This window comes from Camelus bactrianus, chromosome 3 (assembly GCF_048773025.1).
Source record: "Camelus bactrianus isolate YW-2024 breed Bactrian camel chromosome 3, ASM4877302v1, whole genome shotgun sequence".
Lineage (NCBI taxonomy): Eukaryota > Metazoa > Chordata > Mammalia > Artiodactyla > Camelidae > Camelus > Camelus bactrianus.
The window spans coordinates 31,764,841-31,781,230 of NC_133541.1; the positions used below are offsets into that span (position 1 = coordinate 31,764,841).

The 16,390-nt window shown below is 41.1% G+C and overlaps 1 protein-coding gene across 5 annotated transcripts in view; it reads left to right on the forward strand.

Annotated features, from left to right (window-relative positions):
* Positions 1–8,216: 8,216 nt before the first annotated feature.
* Positions 8,217–16,390, forward strand: part of ZNF131 (zinc finger protein 131) — a 29,118-nt gene continuing 20,944 nt past the window's right edge. The window contains exons 1-3 of one of the 5 annotated variants that reach the window (XM_074357708.1): positions 8,217–8,560; positions 9,513–9,651; positions 10,643–10,744. In XM_074357708.1, coding sequence (XP_074213809.1) covers positions 9,528–9,651; positions 10,643–10,744 — 226 coding nt within the window. In that variant the 5' untranslated portion in view covers positions 8,217–8,560; positions 9,513–9,527. Of the gene's footprint in view, positions 8,561–8,664; positions 8,998–9,040; positions 9,275–9,512; positions 9,652–10,642; positions 10,745–16,390 lie in introns of those variants that run through there. The other 4 variants (XM_074357731.1, XM_074357718.1, XM_045525077.2 and 1 more) reach the window with 4 other exon arrangements.

Sequence of the window (16,390 nt, forward strand, 5' to 3'; positions counted from 1 at the left end):
AAAAACCAAGAGACACAACAGAGAAACAGAGTCTACAGATAATGAGACACAGACTGTAAAACAACCACTCTTACTATGTACCTGAGAAACTCATTGGAGAATTAGAAATTATAGCAAAAAGATAAAAAGGACTTAAATATATAGCAGCCAAATTAAGAACTCAATAAATTAATTTAACAGACCATAAGGCACACCTGAAGAGAGAATCAGTGAACTACAAGATCAGAAGAAAAGGTCCATGTGAAAGCAACAAGAAAAGGCAAAAGATGGAAAATACAGAAGAGATTAAAAAAAAAAAAAAAGACACATGGAATCCAACTAGAAAGTCTAATATACAGGTATTTGGAATCTCAAAAGAAGATAGGAAATGGAGCAGAAAGAATATGAAAAATGCTACTCCACTTCCTTCTGACTGCTGTGGTTTCTGACGAGAGATCTGCAGTCATTTGAATTGTTTTTCTCTTACAGGTAAGGTTTTGGGGGGCTTTGGGGGGGCTGTTTTCAAGAATTTGTCTTTAGTTTTCTTCAGTTTAATTATGATGTGTATTGATTTTGATTTCTTTTGACCTATCCTGTTTGGAGTTAGCTCAGCATCTTGAATCCACAGGTTTATGTCTCTTACCAAATTTGGGAAGTTTTCAGCCATTATTTCTTCAAGTGCTTTTTTGACCTCATTCTCCTTTCCTTCTGGGTCTCTAATTGTTACTGAGTCCAAACTCATTCTGCTCGCCACACGATAGGCCAATAAATCGGGAGACGAGGTGTTGGGGCTAGGAATCGCAATTTTATTCGGAAAGCCGGCAGACCAAGAGGATGGCAGACTAATGCCTTGGAGAATCATCCTGCTCCAGTCAGAATACAGGCTCCTTTTATACAAAAAAAAAAGAGACGGGGTGTAGTTGGTTGTTACAAATTTCTTGGTGTAGGAATTCTTTGTTGCTGCAGCTGTCCAGTGGGCCAGGTAATGGTGCTCCTGCACCTCCAACAAAACAAAGGTCATTCTCTATTCTGCAACTTGTTATCTTTACATGAGTGCAGAGCTAGCAAGACTAAACCTAGAACACAGCGCACAGTGCACAAGCTAAAGGAACAGATCTAATCTGGAGTCAGATTTGTTCTTTTCTATTACATGATGACATGAATGTTAAATCTTTTGTTATAGTCCCACAGATTCCTAAGGCTCTGTTCTTTCTTTTTGTTTTCCTAGTCTATTTTCTCTCTGTTCTTCAGATTGGGTTATTTTGATCTTTCCATCTTTCTCATTCCGTGCCCTCCATTCTGCTGAACCCATCCACAGAGCTTTTTATTTCAGTTATTGAATTTTTAGTTCTCAAATTTCCATTTGGTTCTTTCTTCTTTATATCTTCTATCACTTTGCTGATGCTTTGTATTTTTTTCATTTGTTTCAAGCATGTTCATTGCTCCATGAAGCAGGCTAATAATCTTTGTCCACTTATCTCTGTCATCTTTTAATTGGCATCTGTTGTTCGAAAATAGTTTGAGATCTTTCTGGTTCTTGCTTGGTAGGATAAGGGATTTTTTTTTTTCCTTAGGATGAATGATTTTTTTAAATTGAAACCTGGATATTTCACATGGTATGAGACTCTGGATTTTATTTAAAGCCTGTTTTAACTTTTTTTTTTTTTTTTAAATGATACTGCTCCTACAGAGGAAAGAGGGAGCACCATCTTATCACTGCTCACTGGAAGAATTCCAAGTTCCCCACTTGGCCTCCTTTGATACCCAAGGAAGAGGTTAATCCTTGTCACTACAGGGCAGGAGCAGATGCTCTGGCTCCGCACATGTCCTTCATTGACACTGCGGTGGAAATGGCCTCTTACTGCTGAATGATGGTGAGGGGCCTGATGCTCCACGAGCCCTCCTGCAACATCACCCCAGCGGTGCGGGATAGGGGGTCGGGGCGGGAACCATGTTACTGCTGGGCATTAAAGAAAATCTGGGCTCCTACTTGGCCTTCTCTGACACCACCCCAGATGAGAAGGGGAATTGGGGTGCCTCATTACAGCCAGAAGAGGGAAGATGGTTAGGCTCCTCACTCAGCTTTGCTGCCAAGGATAAGGCTGACACCACATTCTTTTCTGTGGTGTTTGGCTTCAGTAGAGTAGTTTTTGTCTAAAAGTTTTATATCTTGCTAGGCTGCCCCTTTCCCAGTCCTTTGACCAGAGACAGCAGGCTTTTGTTGCCCCCCACCCCGCCGTCTGCGCTTGCTGGCACTTCTGACTTGCTGGCTTCTTTGTCTACAAATCTGGGATATACAAACCAAAGGAAAACCCAATGAACTTACCACTGTGTTGTCCCTCAGGTTCTGAAGTCTCTAGTCAGTCTCCTTTCTTCTATCTTTCAGAGTATTTTTATGTTTGCTTTTTATATAACATTGCTGGTTTTTAGTTGTGCTTTGTGAGAGAAATCGTGGAAAGTATTTCTACTCTATCTTCCTGGCAGTGGAAGTCTTGCATACATTTTGCTTTCTAAAAACACTGTATAAGACTGTTACTTATCTTGATTTCTGAGTTTTGACCTCTTCTTAAATTTGGCAGCCCAGGAAATTGCCTCCTTCACCTCACCCTAGTTCCAGCCCTGTTTGGAAATCATCTTAGAGGCTGGAATAATAGAAAAAAAAATCAATAAGGCAAGAAAGGAGAGGGGAATAACACAGAACAGTAAGATAGAAAACAAATGTTAATATAGTAGAGTTAATCCCATATATACTATATTGACATTCAAAGTAATAGATGGGGGTATGCCAATATTTAGAAGTTAAGGAAAAGAAGATCCACAGATAGACCAAGGAGGGTCCAGTGAGTTCCACTTTGCAATAAAAGTTTAGAAATAAAGGCTGCAGTGCTTGGGTCCTTTGACAATTTCAACATTCAGGAGTTTCTCTGACTTCCAGGAGAATAGTAACCACTTCCACACCTGGATGTTATTACATTTCATATTGTTGTTATGCAAAGATGGGACCAACGCTGAACTTGAACACTGGGAAAAACAATGCTGAAAAGAAATTTCTGGGTCTGGTGTGTCATCCCCCGCTTAGTCTGCTGTATTCTGTCATTTTTGCTACCTGGCCACTGTTCTGCCTTCTTCCTCAGCTCCACAGAAATGATGAGTATTCTTCTAATTTGACATTTCCAAGCCAAAATTAGAGTTTGACTACTGTATGAATAAAGGCCACCATCCACAAGCTGGGAAGTAACTAAGTAATTGTCCTCAAGTACACACTACCATCCGGAGTCCAGCATGTTGCCTGAAGGAAGAACAGGAGGAAATAGTCCTAATAATCGTGTTAGTTTCTTAATTTGTGGCATAGGTAAAATATTATGTGCCAATCCAAAAAATCTGGAATTGTCATAATCCCTTTTTCAGCTTGCTGTATCTGTAGGCTTACTGGGGACATCCTGGATTTTTAGTACCACAAAGGTGTCATTCTAAAAACTTATTTATTTAACTATGGTTGATTTACTGTATTGTGTTAGTTTCAGGTGTACAGCTTCAGATTCTTTCCCATTATAGGTTATTACAAGATACTGAATATAGTTCCATGTGCTATACAATAAATCCTTGTTGTCCATCTATTTTATATACAATGGTGTATATCTATTAATCCCATACCCCTAATTTATCCCCTCTCCTCTCCCTCTCCTTTCCCCTTTGGTAACCATAATTGTTTTCTATGTCTGTGAGTCTGCTTCTGTTCTGCAAATAAGTTGATTTGTATTTTTTTAGATTCCACATATAAGTGATATTATATGATATTTGTCTTTCTCTGTCTGACTGCATTTAATATGATAATATTTAGGTCCATCCATGTTGCTATAAACGGCATTATTTCATTCTTTTTTATGGCTGAATAATACTCTATTGTATATGTACCAAATCTTCTTTATCCATTCATCTGTTGATGGGCATTTAGATTGCTTCCATGTCTTGGCTATTGTGAATAGTGCTGCTGTGAACACTGGGGTGCATGTATTTTTTTTGAATTAGAGTTTTCATCTTTTCCAGATATATACCCAGGAGTGGGATTGAAGGATCATATGGTAACTCTATTTTTAGTTTTTTAAGGAACTTTAGGACTGTTTTCTACAGTGGCTGCACCAATTTACATTCTCACCAACAGTATAGGAGGGTTCCCTTTTCTCCAAACCGTCTGCGATATTTATTATTTGTAGACTTTTTAAAAAAAAAATTTTGGGGGTGGGGGAGTTAGGTTTGTTTTATTTATTTATTTATTGAGGAGGTACCAGGGATTGAACCCAGGACTTCATGTATGCTAAGCATGCACTCTACCACTTGAGCTATACTCTCTCCCATTAAAAATCTTTTTTTTAAATTGAAGTATAGGCAGTTTACAATGTTGGGTCAGTTTCTGTTGTACAGCATAATGTTTCAGTCATACACGTAGACTTTCTGATGATGGCCATTCTGACCAGTGTGAGGTGATATCTCATCGTAGTTTTGATTTGCATTTCTCTAATAATTAGCGATGCGGCACATCTTTTCATGTGTCTGTTGGCCATCTGTATGTCTTCTTCAGAGAAATGTCTATTTAGAAGACCTCATTGATCCATAAGTACCTTTTTAAAAATCACAGCATATAGCAAGTAGAATATAAAGCTTATACTGGGGCTTAACCATGATGGCCATTTAGTGAAAGCTCACTGAGTACCAAGTACTAATGTAAGTGCTTCTCATGTTTTATCTCATCTGCTTCTCACAACAACGCTATTTTAAAGGTGAGGAAAGGGAAGTTTAATGAAGTTAAACAAGTTGCCCAAAGTCACCCAGCTATTAGGTTGAACCAAGACTTCAACCCATGCCATGTTTCAAACCAAACTCTTACCCACAATGCAATCTCCTTCCCAATGTTGCCTTGAATCACATACAGGGATACCACTAAGATAGCCAGAACTACCCTTAGTTTGTCAACTCTCCTTAAGTTTGAACTCCATTTTTACCTTGAGAGAACATCTATAAACCTGGTTGCTATTAACTGACACAAAATCTGCACCATGGAGAACTGTGTTTTAAAACTAACTTCATTCTTAAGTCACTGATCCTTGTAGGTACCTGATTACTAAATGCTTCCGGAGGAAATCACCTCTGACAGACTGCTGTCATATAAATTTGTGGTCACCACCTTCTACTAGATCCTACTGATGCTACTATGATATTACTATGTCCAAGTTCCATTACAGATGTTTCCATTCTGTTCTATGGTAGGCAGCTTCTAATATTGCTCCCAATGATCATGCCTCTAGTACAGAAACACCTCATTTTATTGCACTTTGCTTTATTGCACTTCGAAGATATTGTGCTTTTCACAAATAGAAGGTTTGTGGAAACCCTGTGTTGTCAGATGATGGTTAGTATTTTTAAAGTAATAAAGTTGTTTTGAAATTAAGGTATGTAAGTTGTTTTCTTTGACATAATGCTATCGCACACTTAATACATTCCAGTATAACATTAACATAACTTTTATATGCACTGGGAAACCAAAAAAGTTCACGACTCATTTTATTGTGGTATGTACTTTATTACAGTAGTCTATTGCAGTAGAACTGAACTCACAATATTGCTGAGGTATACCTTCCTTTGTGGACTGCACCTAGTGACTTCCTTTTAACAGATAGGCTACGGCAAAAGTGATGGAATGTCACTTCTGAGATTAGGTCAAAAAAAGACTTTGGCTTCTGTCTTGCTTGCTCTCTCTTGCTCTCTTGAATGGAATCTAGCTGTCAGTCCCTATGATGAGCCCCAAATGGTGGGAGGTGGTGTAGAGAAAACTGAAGCCATCAGTTTAGTAGCCCAGGGGAAACTGAATTCTATCAACAAACACTTAAATGACCTTGGAAGCAGATGCTGCCCTACCCTTGAGATGACAGCAGCCCCAGGTGACATCTTGATTGGAAACTTGTGAGACCCTGAAAATTCAGCTAAGTGACATTCACATTTCTGGCCCACAGAAACTGTGAAATAACACTACAATTTTAAGCCACTACAGTTTGGGGCGATTTGTTATACAGATTTAAATAACTAATACATCTCCCAATCGCAAATTTTCCCTCCCCAACACACATACACCCTTCTTCTCCTAATCTTGGCTTTTAGTAGATGACCTGGCCACCTATTTATAGAGACAATAGAGGTTTTCCACTAGATGGAAATTTTCTCAGCCTCTTGAAAGCAAATCTATACTCCTAAAAGCACCCAATCTATTAATTCTTTCAGTGCTAATAAAAGAGAGATCCTTCTTATCTAAGGCTGATATCCTCTCAACTTCATCTTCTCTAGTCTCTTCCTTTCTTGCAGAATTAGCCCCCTCTCCTTCTGTACTTTTATCTTCTTCCTCTTCTAGATCTTTCCCTATCAGCATTTAAGTCTCTCCTTTTTCAAAACACAAAACTAAAATTGGCTTGACCCATCACCCTCTACAGTTACTCCTTTCTCTCCTCCCTCATTTTTTAAAGGAGAGTTCTAGCATTGTCAACTCAATTTTCCTACTTACTTATTCCTTAACCTACTTGGATATAGACTCTTTCTCGTCACCCAGTAATGGGCCATTCCTAATCCTTATTTAGCTTGAGCACTTGGCAGCATTTGGTACTACTGATCATATCCTCTCTTTTGAAACGTTAACCTCCCTGATGTTACACTTCTCTGGTTTTCCTCCCTCCAGCTGCCATACTCTCCTTTCAGGTTCTTCCTTTCCTACTCAACCCATAAACAGTAATACTTCTCAGGGATAAAGTCTTACACCCTCTTCCATTCTGCTCCTATAGACGAAGAGTCCAAATTCAAATGCTTTTGGAAAAAGACAAGTAAAAAGGAATAATACGTGCTGGGTCTAAGCCATTAGAAAGTAGTGGGGGCTATGTTGAACTAGATAGTTTAAATCCCGTAGAAAGATTTTAGTCTCTGTCTGGTTTAATCCAATTGTTGTTTTACAGGAAAGTAGCCCTATATACTGGAATTTCTAAAATACCTATCTCTAGGTGCAGTTTCTTCATCTTAAAAATCACTCTGTGAATAGTAATGATGACAGTATTAAAACACTGCAAGTCCAGTTTAACCTATAAGCTGCTAGTCTATCATTCTTGCAGATTCTCCTAAAACAACCTCATCTATTTTCATGGTTTCAATATCCACTTTATGCTAAAATTTTCAAAATCTCTAAGGTTAGCTCTCTCCTCCAAGCTCTGTCAGATCCATATATAAACTGCCTTGTTGACATCATCTCCATTTAATTTTTTAAAGTTATCTCTCCCCTTCCTCTTCTTTCCCCAGCCAGTTCCTCCAGTTGTACTCCCTATTTTGATAAATAGTACCAAAAATCTACCAGCTCAAATCAGAAATCTAGAAGTCACCTTTGACAGTTCTCACTTGACATAAACATAGCCAACGTATTTATTTAGTACCTATGACATGCTTTCCAGCCAATGTTGATTCTCTCTAGATTTCATCTAGTTTTCTAATCCCATTTGCCACCATGGTTTTATCTAGATTACTAATAGCCTCCCAACTGGTCTCTGCTTATATGTTGTCCCATTTAATCTATTCTCCATATTGGGGCTAGAATTCTCTCTTCAAAAAGTAAAATTTACCATGTCACTATCCTGCTCAACTTTCAAATCTACTATCTTTAACATTGTTTACAAGGCCCCTGTAGGTCTGTCCCAGTAACATTCAGTTCTCACTATGCTATAATCTTGGTGCCTTTGCATGTTATTTTCTTGGCTAAGAACAGTCAGACTTCATATTGCTCCTTATAGACCGCTAGTTTTCCTTGACCCAGATAATCTTGTTCTTCACATCTCATAACACTCAGCAGTCAGCACTCAGGCAATTAACTATTCAAAATGTCTATTTACTCCATCATACTAATATTGGGAAGGCAGAAAGCACATATGTCTTGTTACAGTAGCTAGCACAACGTTGGCTCTCAATAAATATGTTGAAATAATTATTACATTTACTCTTGCATACAGCTATTTAAATTCTTCCCTAATCCTAATCTTTCTTCTGGGAGATAAGAATAAGTAAGTCTTGACAAGAATAAATCTTGACTATTTCATCCTCAAAAAGCCATTTTTTTCAGAATGAATGAAGGAACGACCCAGTCACGTGAGGCTGATTATGGGTCACTGGCCTCTTAAAAAGGAGGAGTTGGGGAATGGAGAGCTCCAGTAACAGCATCACGTGTAAATAACCCGAGCAGATCCAGGTCCTGTGCCTAGCAAACACGTGCTGCCCGCCGAGCACGGAGAGGGCGGGCACCCGGGAGGAAGATCCCAGGCGGCCGGAACGTGCTCGCGCCCGTGGCCGCCGCAGCCCGCGCCGCGGCCGCCGGGGTCTCGGAGTGAGCGCACGTGCGCCAGCCGGCCAAGCGGAGGGAGCTCCCGGTCACTCGCGGGGAGATGGCGCGCGAGCTGGTGTTTAGGGATAGGAAAGAGTGTGGGGCGACTTACGCCCAGAGAGGGGACAGCAGAGAAGGAAAGCCTTCGGAGACCGAAAGGAGAGAGGGAGGATCGTGAGCTAGGTAAGGCGGCGGGACCTAGGCCTCGAGAGGAAGGGGGCGGGGCGGGGCGGGGCGGGGCTGGCGTGCGGGAGCAGAGTATAAAAGCGCACCGGGAACCGGTTACGAGTTTATTCTTAGGTCCGGTCGGAAGTGCTCACACCTGGAGTCTGGCGCAGGCGGGTGGTAGGTGGAGCCCCACCCACGACGAAGCCAGGCCTAAACCGGGCCGACCCCGCCGCAGCCGGACTTCTTCCTCCCTGCGCGAGCCGCGTCGCCCTCGCTAGCGCCAAATCCCTTAGATAAGCTCCGCCCCGCCACTAGAGAAGGGCAGGCGGGGGCGCGACGCACCCACTCCCTGGCCTGCGCTTAGTAGGCGTCCGCGTCAGTCGGAGCCTGACGCGTGACGCAGCACGTCGACGTAAGTGACGCGCAGGCCCAGGCCGCTCCTCCTTCCCTGAGTGAGTGCCGGTCCGGTCGGGGCGGGGGAGAAGAGGGGGGGCGGGGGAGAAGAGGGAGGGCGGGGGAGGGAGAGGCGACCCGGGAGTCGTTGTGGGCCGCGGGCCGGACCGGGTCCCGGGGCGGCGGCAGCCAGGGCCGAGCCGAAGGGCTCGGTGGGCCGTTAGAGGGCCGCCGTGGCTGTCGGGTCTCCTCCCCTGCCGGACTTGCGCGCCCGGCGCCCGGAGCCTCCGGCGCTGTGCCCACCCGCTCCAGCTCGCGTCTCCCGACTCCAATTAGGTCAGGCTCGGAGTCCCGCGGCCGCGGCTCCGGCCCCCAACGCGCGGCGGCCGCCCGGCTCGCCTTTCTTTCTTCCTTCGCCTTCCTCTCCTCTTGTCTCACCTTCCCCCTTTCTTTTCACGTTGCTGGGGTTTTTTTTTTTTTTGGTTTTTTTTTTGTTGTTGTTAATTTATGCTTTAGGGGTTTTGTTCCTTAGCCCGAGCTCATGGGTGTACATTATCATGCTCCTCTTTTGTAGAGCAACCCGACGGCCATGGAGGCCGAAGAGACGATGGAATGCCTTCAGGAGTTCCCTGAACATCATAAAATGATCCTGGACCGATTGAATGAACAGCGAGAGCAGGACCGGTTTACTGACATCACCCTAATTGTCGACGGTAGGTAGAGTGGTGGGCTGAGGAGCGAATTTGTGGCTTCAGTTCTTATCTCCCCTTCCCCCACTCGCCTTTTTTTACCCACCTTCTGTGGACTCCCTATCAAAAGTCTGCATAGGCTGTGCGCTGAGACCCGAGGACACTTAACCAGTGTCCGCTCACGTAGACCATGCTGCAGAAGGCTAGTCACGCTTTCAACAGAAGCATCACATTTTAACTTCTTGCAGCCTTTTGAAGTGTTCTCATTACACACGAGTGCAGGATGATGGCATGGGGATAGGGAGAATGTCTCTAAATGTTTGGCTAATAGCCTTCTGTTATAAGCTGCTTTGTGATGTCTCTCACTGGAGTCATTTGGGAATTGTTAATTCTTTATAGTTTCCCAAATGGTCTTGGAGGGAAAACGTGAGAGATTCCTTTGCAGCACTAGTACCCTCTTTGGTAAGCCCCCGAAATAAAATGGGGCCTTTACCAGTCTTAGGAGTTGTCATTACAATGGAGGCAAACCCAGCTTGGATAGCTTTTCTATGTAGTGAAAACAGACTTTTCAAGGCAAAAAATCCTTTATTCTAGGTCTGCTGTAGATTGAGGTTCCAAATATCAGGCATAGTAAATGTTTTCCATAGCGAACACATCCAGCTTGGTGATTATCCTGTTGCTTGTTCTTTTTTCAAATGATGTATAACCTTTTGGGTTGTGTTTATATTTAGCAGTTTCAACTGAATAGGATATGCCTTTGGCTTATGTGGTAGGAGGCTCCTTACCTCCTGAAAAGGTTGTTAAGATGGCCTTTAAAAAAACTGGCTTAATAAGGTTTTTGAGGCAAAGATCTGCTTTCGTGTCTAATTGAGATTAAAATTTGTCGAGATACCTGCCCAGAATATAGTTTTATAATTATATTAAAAATCTGTTTTACTTTAATTTTCTAATTTGTTTTATAGTTTTTTATTTGGTTTTGTGAATATGAATGACTTAATTTTCTTTTTTTATCTAGGACACCATTTTAAGGCCCACAAGGCTGTTTTGGCTGCTTGCAGCAAGTTCTTCTACAAATTCTTTCAGGAGTTTACTCAGGAACCTTTGGTGGAGATAGAAGGTAAATGCTTGTTTTAAATACAATATTTAGCAAATATTATAATTTGATGAAGTTTTGGACAGTTAACTTAGCAAGGTACCATGGGAAATAGGCATCAATGGTTCCTATTAGGTGACTGGATAAAGTGACACCTGAGAATTCTTAGTAAAGTTCTTGGTAAAATGATCTACCAGGAAAAACTCTTAGGTTAGATGGTAGTTGTTGGTCTCTTAAAGAGTCTTTTTCATTGCTAAAACCAGCAATCACTGTCTTTTGAAAATATATATTAAAAGTGAATTTCCATCATATTTAGTGGGCTTATGTTTCAGACTGGTGGAGATGCTGCAGGCTTCTGTACTAGCAGAGGTGCAGATGACATGCACAGTGTGAAGTGGGCTGCCATAACATGAAAAAGGCTAGGAAGATGAACTGAAGTAGCATTCAGAAGTTCTAGAGGTTACAGAAGGTCTTAAAATAGGAAGTGATTTTTGTACTTGCTTGAATTTTGTAATAATAGCCCACCAAGTGCCAGGTATTGTTATGTAGTTTGCATTTTCTGAAGTTCACAGCTGTCCTTTGAAATAAGTGGTTTTATTTCCAATTTGCACATCAGGGAGCAGGCACCAAAAGGCACCTGCCTGAGGGTGGTCATCTAGCAAGGGATTCAGTTTGTGCTATTAATTCCCATGCCTTTGTTTTCTGCTACTACAGTACCTAACTCCTCCTCCCTCCCGGTCCAAAGCTACAGGAAATAAATCAGCTTGCCTACGTAAATATAGAACATTAGCTTCTTCATCAGGATTCTTGAGTTTTGGTTTTGTATCTCTTTCACTGTGTATATATTCTCTGTTATGAATGGGTTGCCTAGAAACATTATTCCCTTGGAGAAATTTGGGGCCCAGGGGAACAAAGAAAACGTAGAATTAATATCCTCTTATTTTGATCATTCCAGCTTATCTAGCATTCTGGCTGATACATCCATAAATAGATTATCTTTTGATTATCTGTGATGGACACAGCACAGGCATAATGGAAATCCTCAAAGCTTACCGAAGTGAGAATCCAGCAGCCTAGATGGTATTTGTTTCTATTACAAGGCAAAATTTCATCCATTTATTCACCTGAGGTACTGAGACCCCAGGCAGGTTACTTTACCTCAGCTGCATATTTGCCTCTTCATCTGAAAAGTGGGTCAGTAGGCTTGTACTAATGACTAATTGAAGTAATATATTCAGAGTGCTTGGCATAGTGTTCGGTGCATTGTCAAAACTTAGTACATTGGGACTACTTATCAAATCTAATACCTGTTATACTGTCCCAGACCCAGGAAATGAGGATTCGATGAATAAGACAGCCCTTAGAGAATCTGCAAACTTAATCATGGATAAGCAACTGGTAAAGGAGTGCAGAAAGTGTTGCAGAGACTTATTACAGAATGATTTCACTGAGGAGGGAGCATGAGTGGTTTAATCTGCTTTAGAGAGAGAGGAAAGATTTCAGAGGAGTTGACTTCTGAGCAGAATCCTAAAAAGTCAAAAAATAAGTCACTCAGTCTTGAATATGCATTGCTGGTGGAGCGAGGAGTACTGACCTACCTAGAGAAGTAGGGTCTTCTGAAGACGAATCACCTTGGGATTGCCTCTTACACTTCTGACCTGCTGTGTCCATTTATAGAACAGGACACACAAGCCTTCAGTATTTAAACTATAGAAAATAAGAAAGAAAAATATAAAAGCATTCTTGTTCTTTTGGGTTTTTGCCAGATTCAAGTTTAAAGAATCAGTTTGGCTCAGTGTCTCTTAAGCCCTTAACTTTGGGATTGCTGTACTACCTGGCTAGGCCACCTAGCTGTAGAGAAAGCCCTGGGCATGTACTTGGAAAATCCGAGTTGTAGTCCCAGCTTTACTGTTTGTCAGTTGTGTAACATTGGATATTTTAGCTTCCTTTTTTTTTTGAATGTACAAAATATGTCAAGTAATTTTGGGTGCTGTTAAAATCCTCTATAATGCTTTTGTCATTTTGGTTTATTTTGTTTTAGTAGGCACTCAGCCTGGTTAAGTTCAGGCTGCCTTGTATGGATTGTGGATCCAATTCTAATTTAGTTTTCAGAACCTTTGTTGTGCTGTTCAGGTCCCAGGTGTGTGGATCTGGGTAGTAGTCCACACCACAGTGCAGTTCTCAAAGCCTTTGCTGTGCAGCCTCAGGTCAGTTGCACATGTGTGCAGCTCAGTGGTGAGCTCAAGACTGCATACACAGATATAAGGACCTTAATCCAGCTACCCCTCCTGATTTCCTCTGTACTTTAGCTCCCAGGAGCTCCCTTTCCTGGTCCTCTGTCTGGAAAATTGGGGGTTTAGCCTCCCTGTGATGTTGTACAATTCCGGCAGTGGGGTCCATTTCCTGGACAAAGTGGTGAGAGAAGAAAATGACAGGAATTCTCTCCATGTGCTTCAGATTATTGTCTCTTTCCTAGTTCTGTGCCAGAGAGAACTTTCTCTTAGAGTTTAGGCGCCTGCTTGGTGGCAGCCAGCCACAGATGTGCATGCAGCATCAGAACTGGGGCTTGTCTTGAGGCAGGGCTGAGAGAGAGGAATAAAAATTGGTTATTTTTTCCCACCTACACACATACTGTCCATCCCCTTTCCTGGTTCTAGAGCCAGAAAGAGTTTCTTTTGGAGCTTTTCTATTTGCACCTGCTGCCCAGTAACAGGAGTTGGGCTGTACTCAGCATGGGATATGTGGGAGAAAAAAAATGTAAAACCAGAAAACTTACTGCTGTTCTTTGTGTTCTGATTTCTCTCCCCAATCCTTTTGCTTCTAATTATTCTTCAGAGTCCTTGTATATTTTGCTTTATGTATTCTGTCCAAGATATTTAGTTGGAATCAACGGATAAGTTAGGGTAGAGTATGCTTTCTCCATCCTAGCTAAAACTGGAACTCCTGTCTGTAGAATGGTGATGATTCTCATCCTTAGCTGCACATTAGAGACACCAGGGGAGCTTTTGCAAGTACCAATACCCAAGCCTTTTCTCCAGATCAATTAAATTAATCTTTGAGGGCTGAGATCTAAGCATCTGTATTTAACAGTTCTCTAGGTCCTTGTTATTTGAGGTGTGGTCTGAGGACCATGATGCCTTGGCATCACCTGGGAGCTTTTTAGAACTGTAGACTCTCAGACTCCATCCTAGACCTCTGAATCAGCACAAGATCCTCAGATGATTCCTGTGTACAGCAGAGTTAGAATAGCACTGCCCTAGGACAAGTCCAGCATGCAGCCAGTGTTGAGAACCATTGCCTTATAGGGGTTTGTAAAAGCAAATGACATGTATGTAAAGGAAATTTCAATTGTAATATGCTTTATGAGTATATACTGTCATTAGATGCAAGCTGAACCAGCTCTCTCCCTGTTTCCTAAGTTGCTGGTGAAGTAAGTTACCTTTGATAAGAATGACAAGTTAACCTTCGACTTAAGTGAAAATTGTTGTCCTCAAAGCCAATTGCATCCCAATTCAGCTTTGTGACTTGGACTCACGCCACATAAAATCTTAAACAGACATTTATGCCCTAGTTGAGAACACAAAAGCTTTCTCTTAACCCGAGCCTCCAATTTTCTAACTCCATTCTTTACTCCTGAAGCCACAGATCCATAAGCACCTAGTTTCTCTCAAATAGCAACTCTGCCATCGTGTCCAAAATTTTAGCCCCTAATATCAAAGACAAAACATCTAAGCACGTGTTCAAACATCTTATTTGAGTAGGAGTTTTCCACCAACTGAGGAATTCCCTAAGACTAGAGAAATTCCAGAATGGTGCTCCCCTTTGCCCCTTCCTAAGTGGAAAAATGACTCAGATTAAGGTGTTCATATTAACGTTTTGCTTAGATATTTGCGTGTAAAAAAATGTATTCTCCTACACACTTACATTATGAAAGGAGTAAGGGGTTGATGAGGAAATGGGCTGAAATTTGAAAGTTACCAGACTAGTCCTGATAGAGTATAAAATATTTTTGCAGCTGTACAGCATCGCCCAACCATTCACTTACCTGGACGTGTTATCAGTTTGGTTCATGTTAGCTAATTGGGTCATTGGTTTATTCCTAGGACCAATGTTGGACTGGTCACATAAGAAGCACCTAGAGTGCTTACGAAAAACAATTCTCTATCCCAGTTTTGATTCTGGAGATCAGGGACCCCTGCTTAAGTCTACAGGTGATTCTGATTAACCAAGCTTTGGAACTAAGTCTGCAAATCCTTGGAGGCCAGATGCTTCTTGAGATTACAAATTTTTAGAATTTTCTAAGGTAGTGCAGTATGTGCATTACATGATATACCCGGTAGGGTCTGGAGCAATATCCTATAACCAAGTAGTAATCCAGCATCATAGCTTATTAACATTTATGCTAAGTGGGATAAAGACTATAAATAGCCTCATGTCAGTTCGGGAAAAAATGATGCAGTCAAATTTATAGGAAATTTTCTGGTTTTAAGAGATTTGGGGGACTTTGGAAATATGAATAAGAGATTGCAGTCCTGTAGTGAATGGGACCATGGATATTCAAACTCCCAAACAGGAATGTTTCCTGCCATCATCCTATTTAAAAATCTCCATGCCCAATTTCCTCATCTGTAAGATGGGGATTGTAATAGTACTTCATAGGGTTGTTATGAGGATTAAATGAGTTTAATACTTGTAAAGTGTTCAAAGTCGTGCCTGATACGTATAAATATATCAGGCATATATATGTGTTTGATTAAAAATGAAAATATTCTGCTTCAGGAAAAATTTGCACATTGTTTTTAGGAAAGATTTTTGTTGCACTTTTAAATGTTTGGTCAAAATTTCTTTTAAAGAAAAAAAGCAAAATCTAGTTGTCTGTCCTTCAGGCTACTCTCATATAATAAAATATAACATGGTCAAAAGACAACCAGGAGAAAAACGATTAGGGGACCCAAATAAAATTAGCTTTCAGTGAATCCAGTTATTTTTAGTTTGCTTATTTGGTATCATGTAACTTGGTCATATTATATTATACTTTATGGTGCTTCTTAACATTCTGATTGTATTCAGGCATTTTGAAGATGAGTCTTCTGAGGCTCAGAGGTCTGCGTTGGCCCCAGATCAGAGGTCATAGGGAGCCTGGACTAAAACTTGGAAGTTCTAACTTCCTGAATGATATCTTTGCTTTATATAAATGAGGGGTGGTGGATATTCCACCAATATTCTTACTGTTGTCCTCAAGGCCACCTTCAGGTGTATAAAGTTCATGGGAAAAACGTAAAAGTAATTTTGTATTTGTAGTTGTGTATATTGTGTGCAGTTTGGTCTTGGGCATTTCTTAGCATAAAACAATCTGCAAAAATTAGTTTTCTCTTTGTTCCTGACAGTAGCTTTTCATAGCCTTCCATTAGCAGACTGAAACAATATATAGCATTGAAAAGCATAAAGAAGTAGAGTATCGTTTTGGGCCAAAATTTAAACACAAAACTCATAAAGATTGGAATTGTGGAAGCTTAATTTTGAGAATGACTTTAGCCTTTATTCATTTATATGTACTTTGTGTGTTTGCATTTTGGGAAGCATCATGTTAGATAATGTGTGGTGAGTTTAGAGACAAAATCATTTCTCTCAAGTAGCTTATAGTCAAGAGATGTCTATGAATTTTAATTA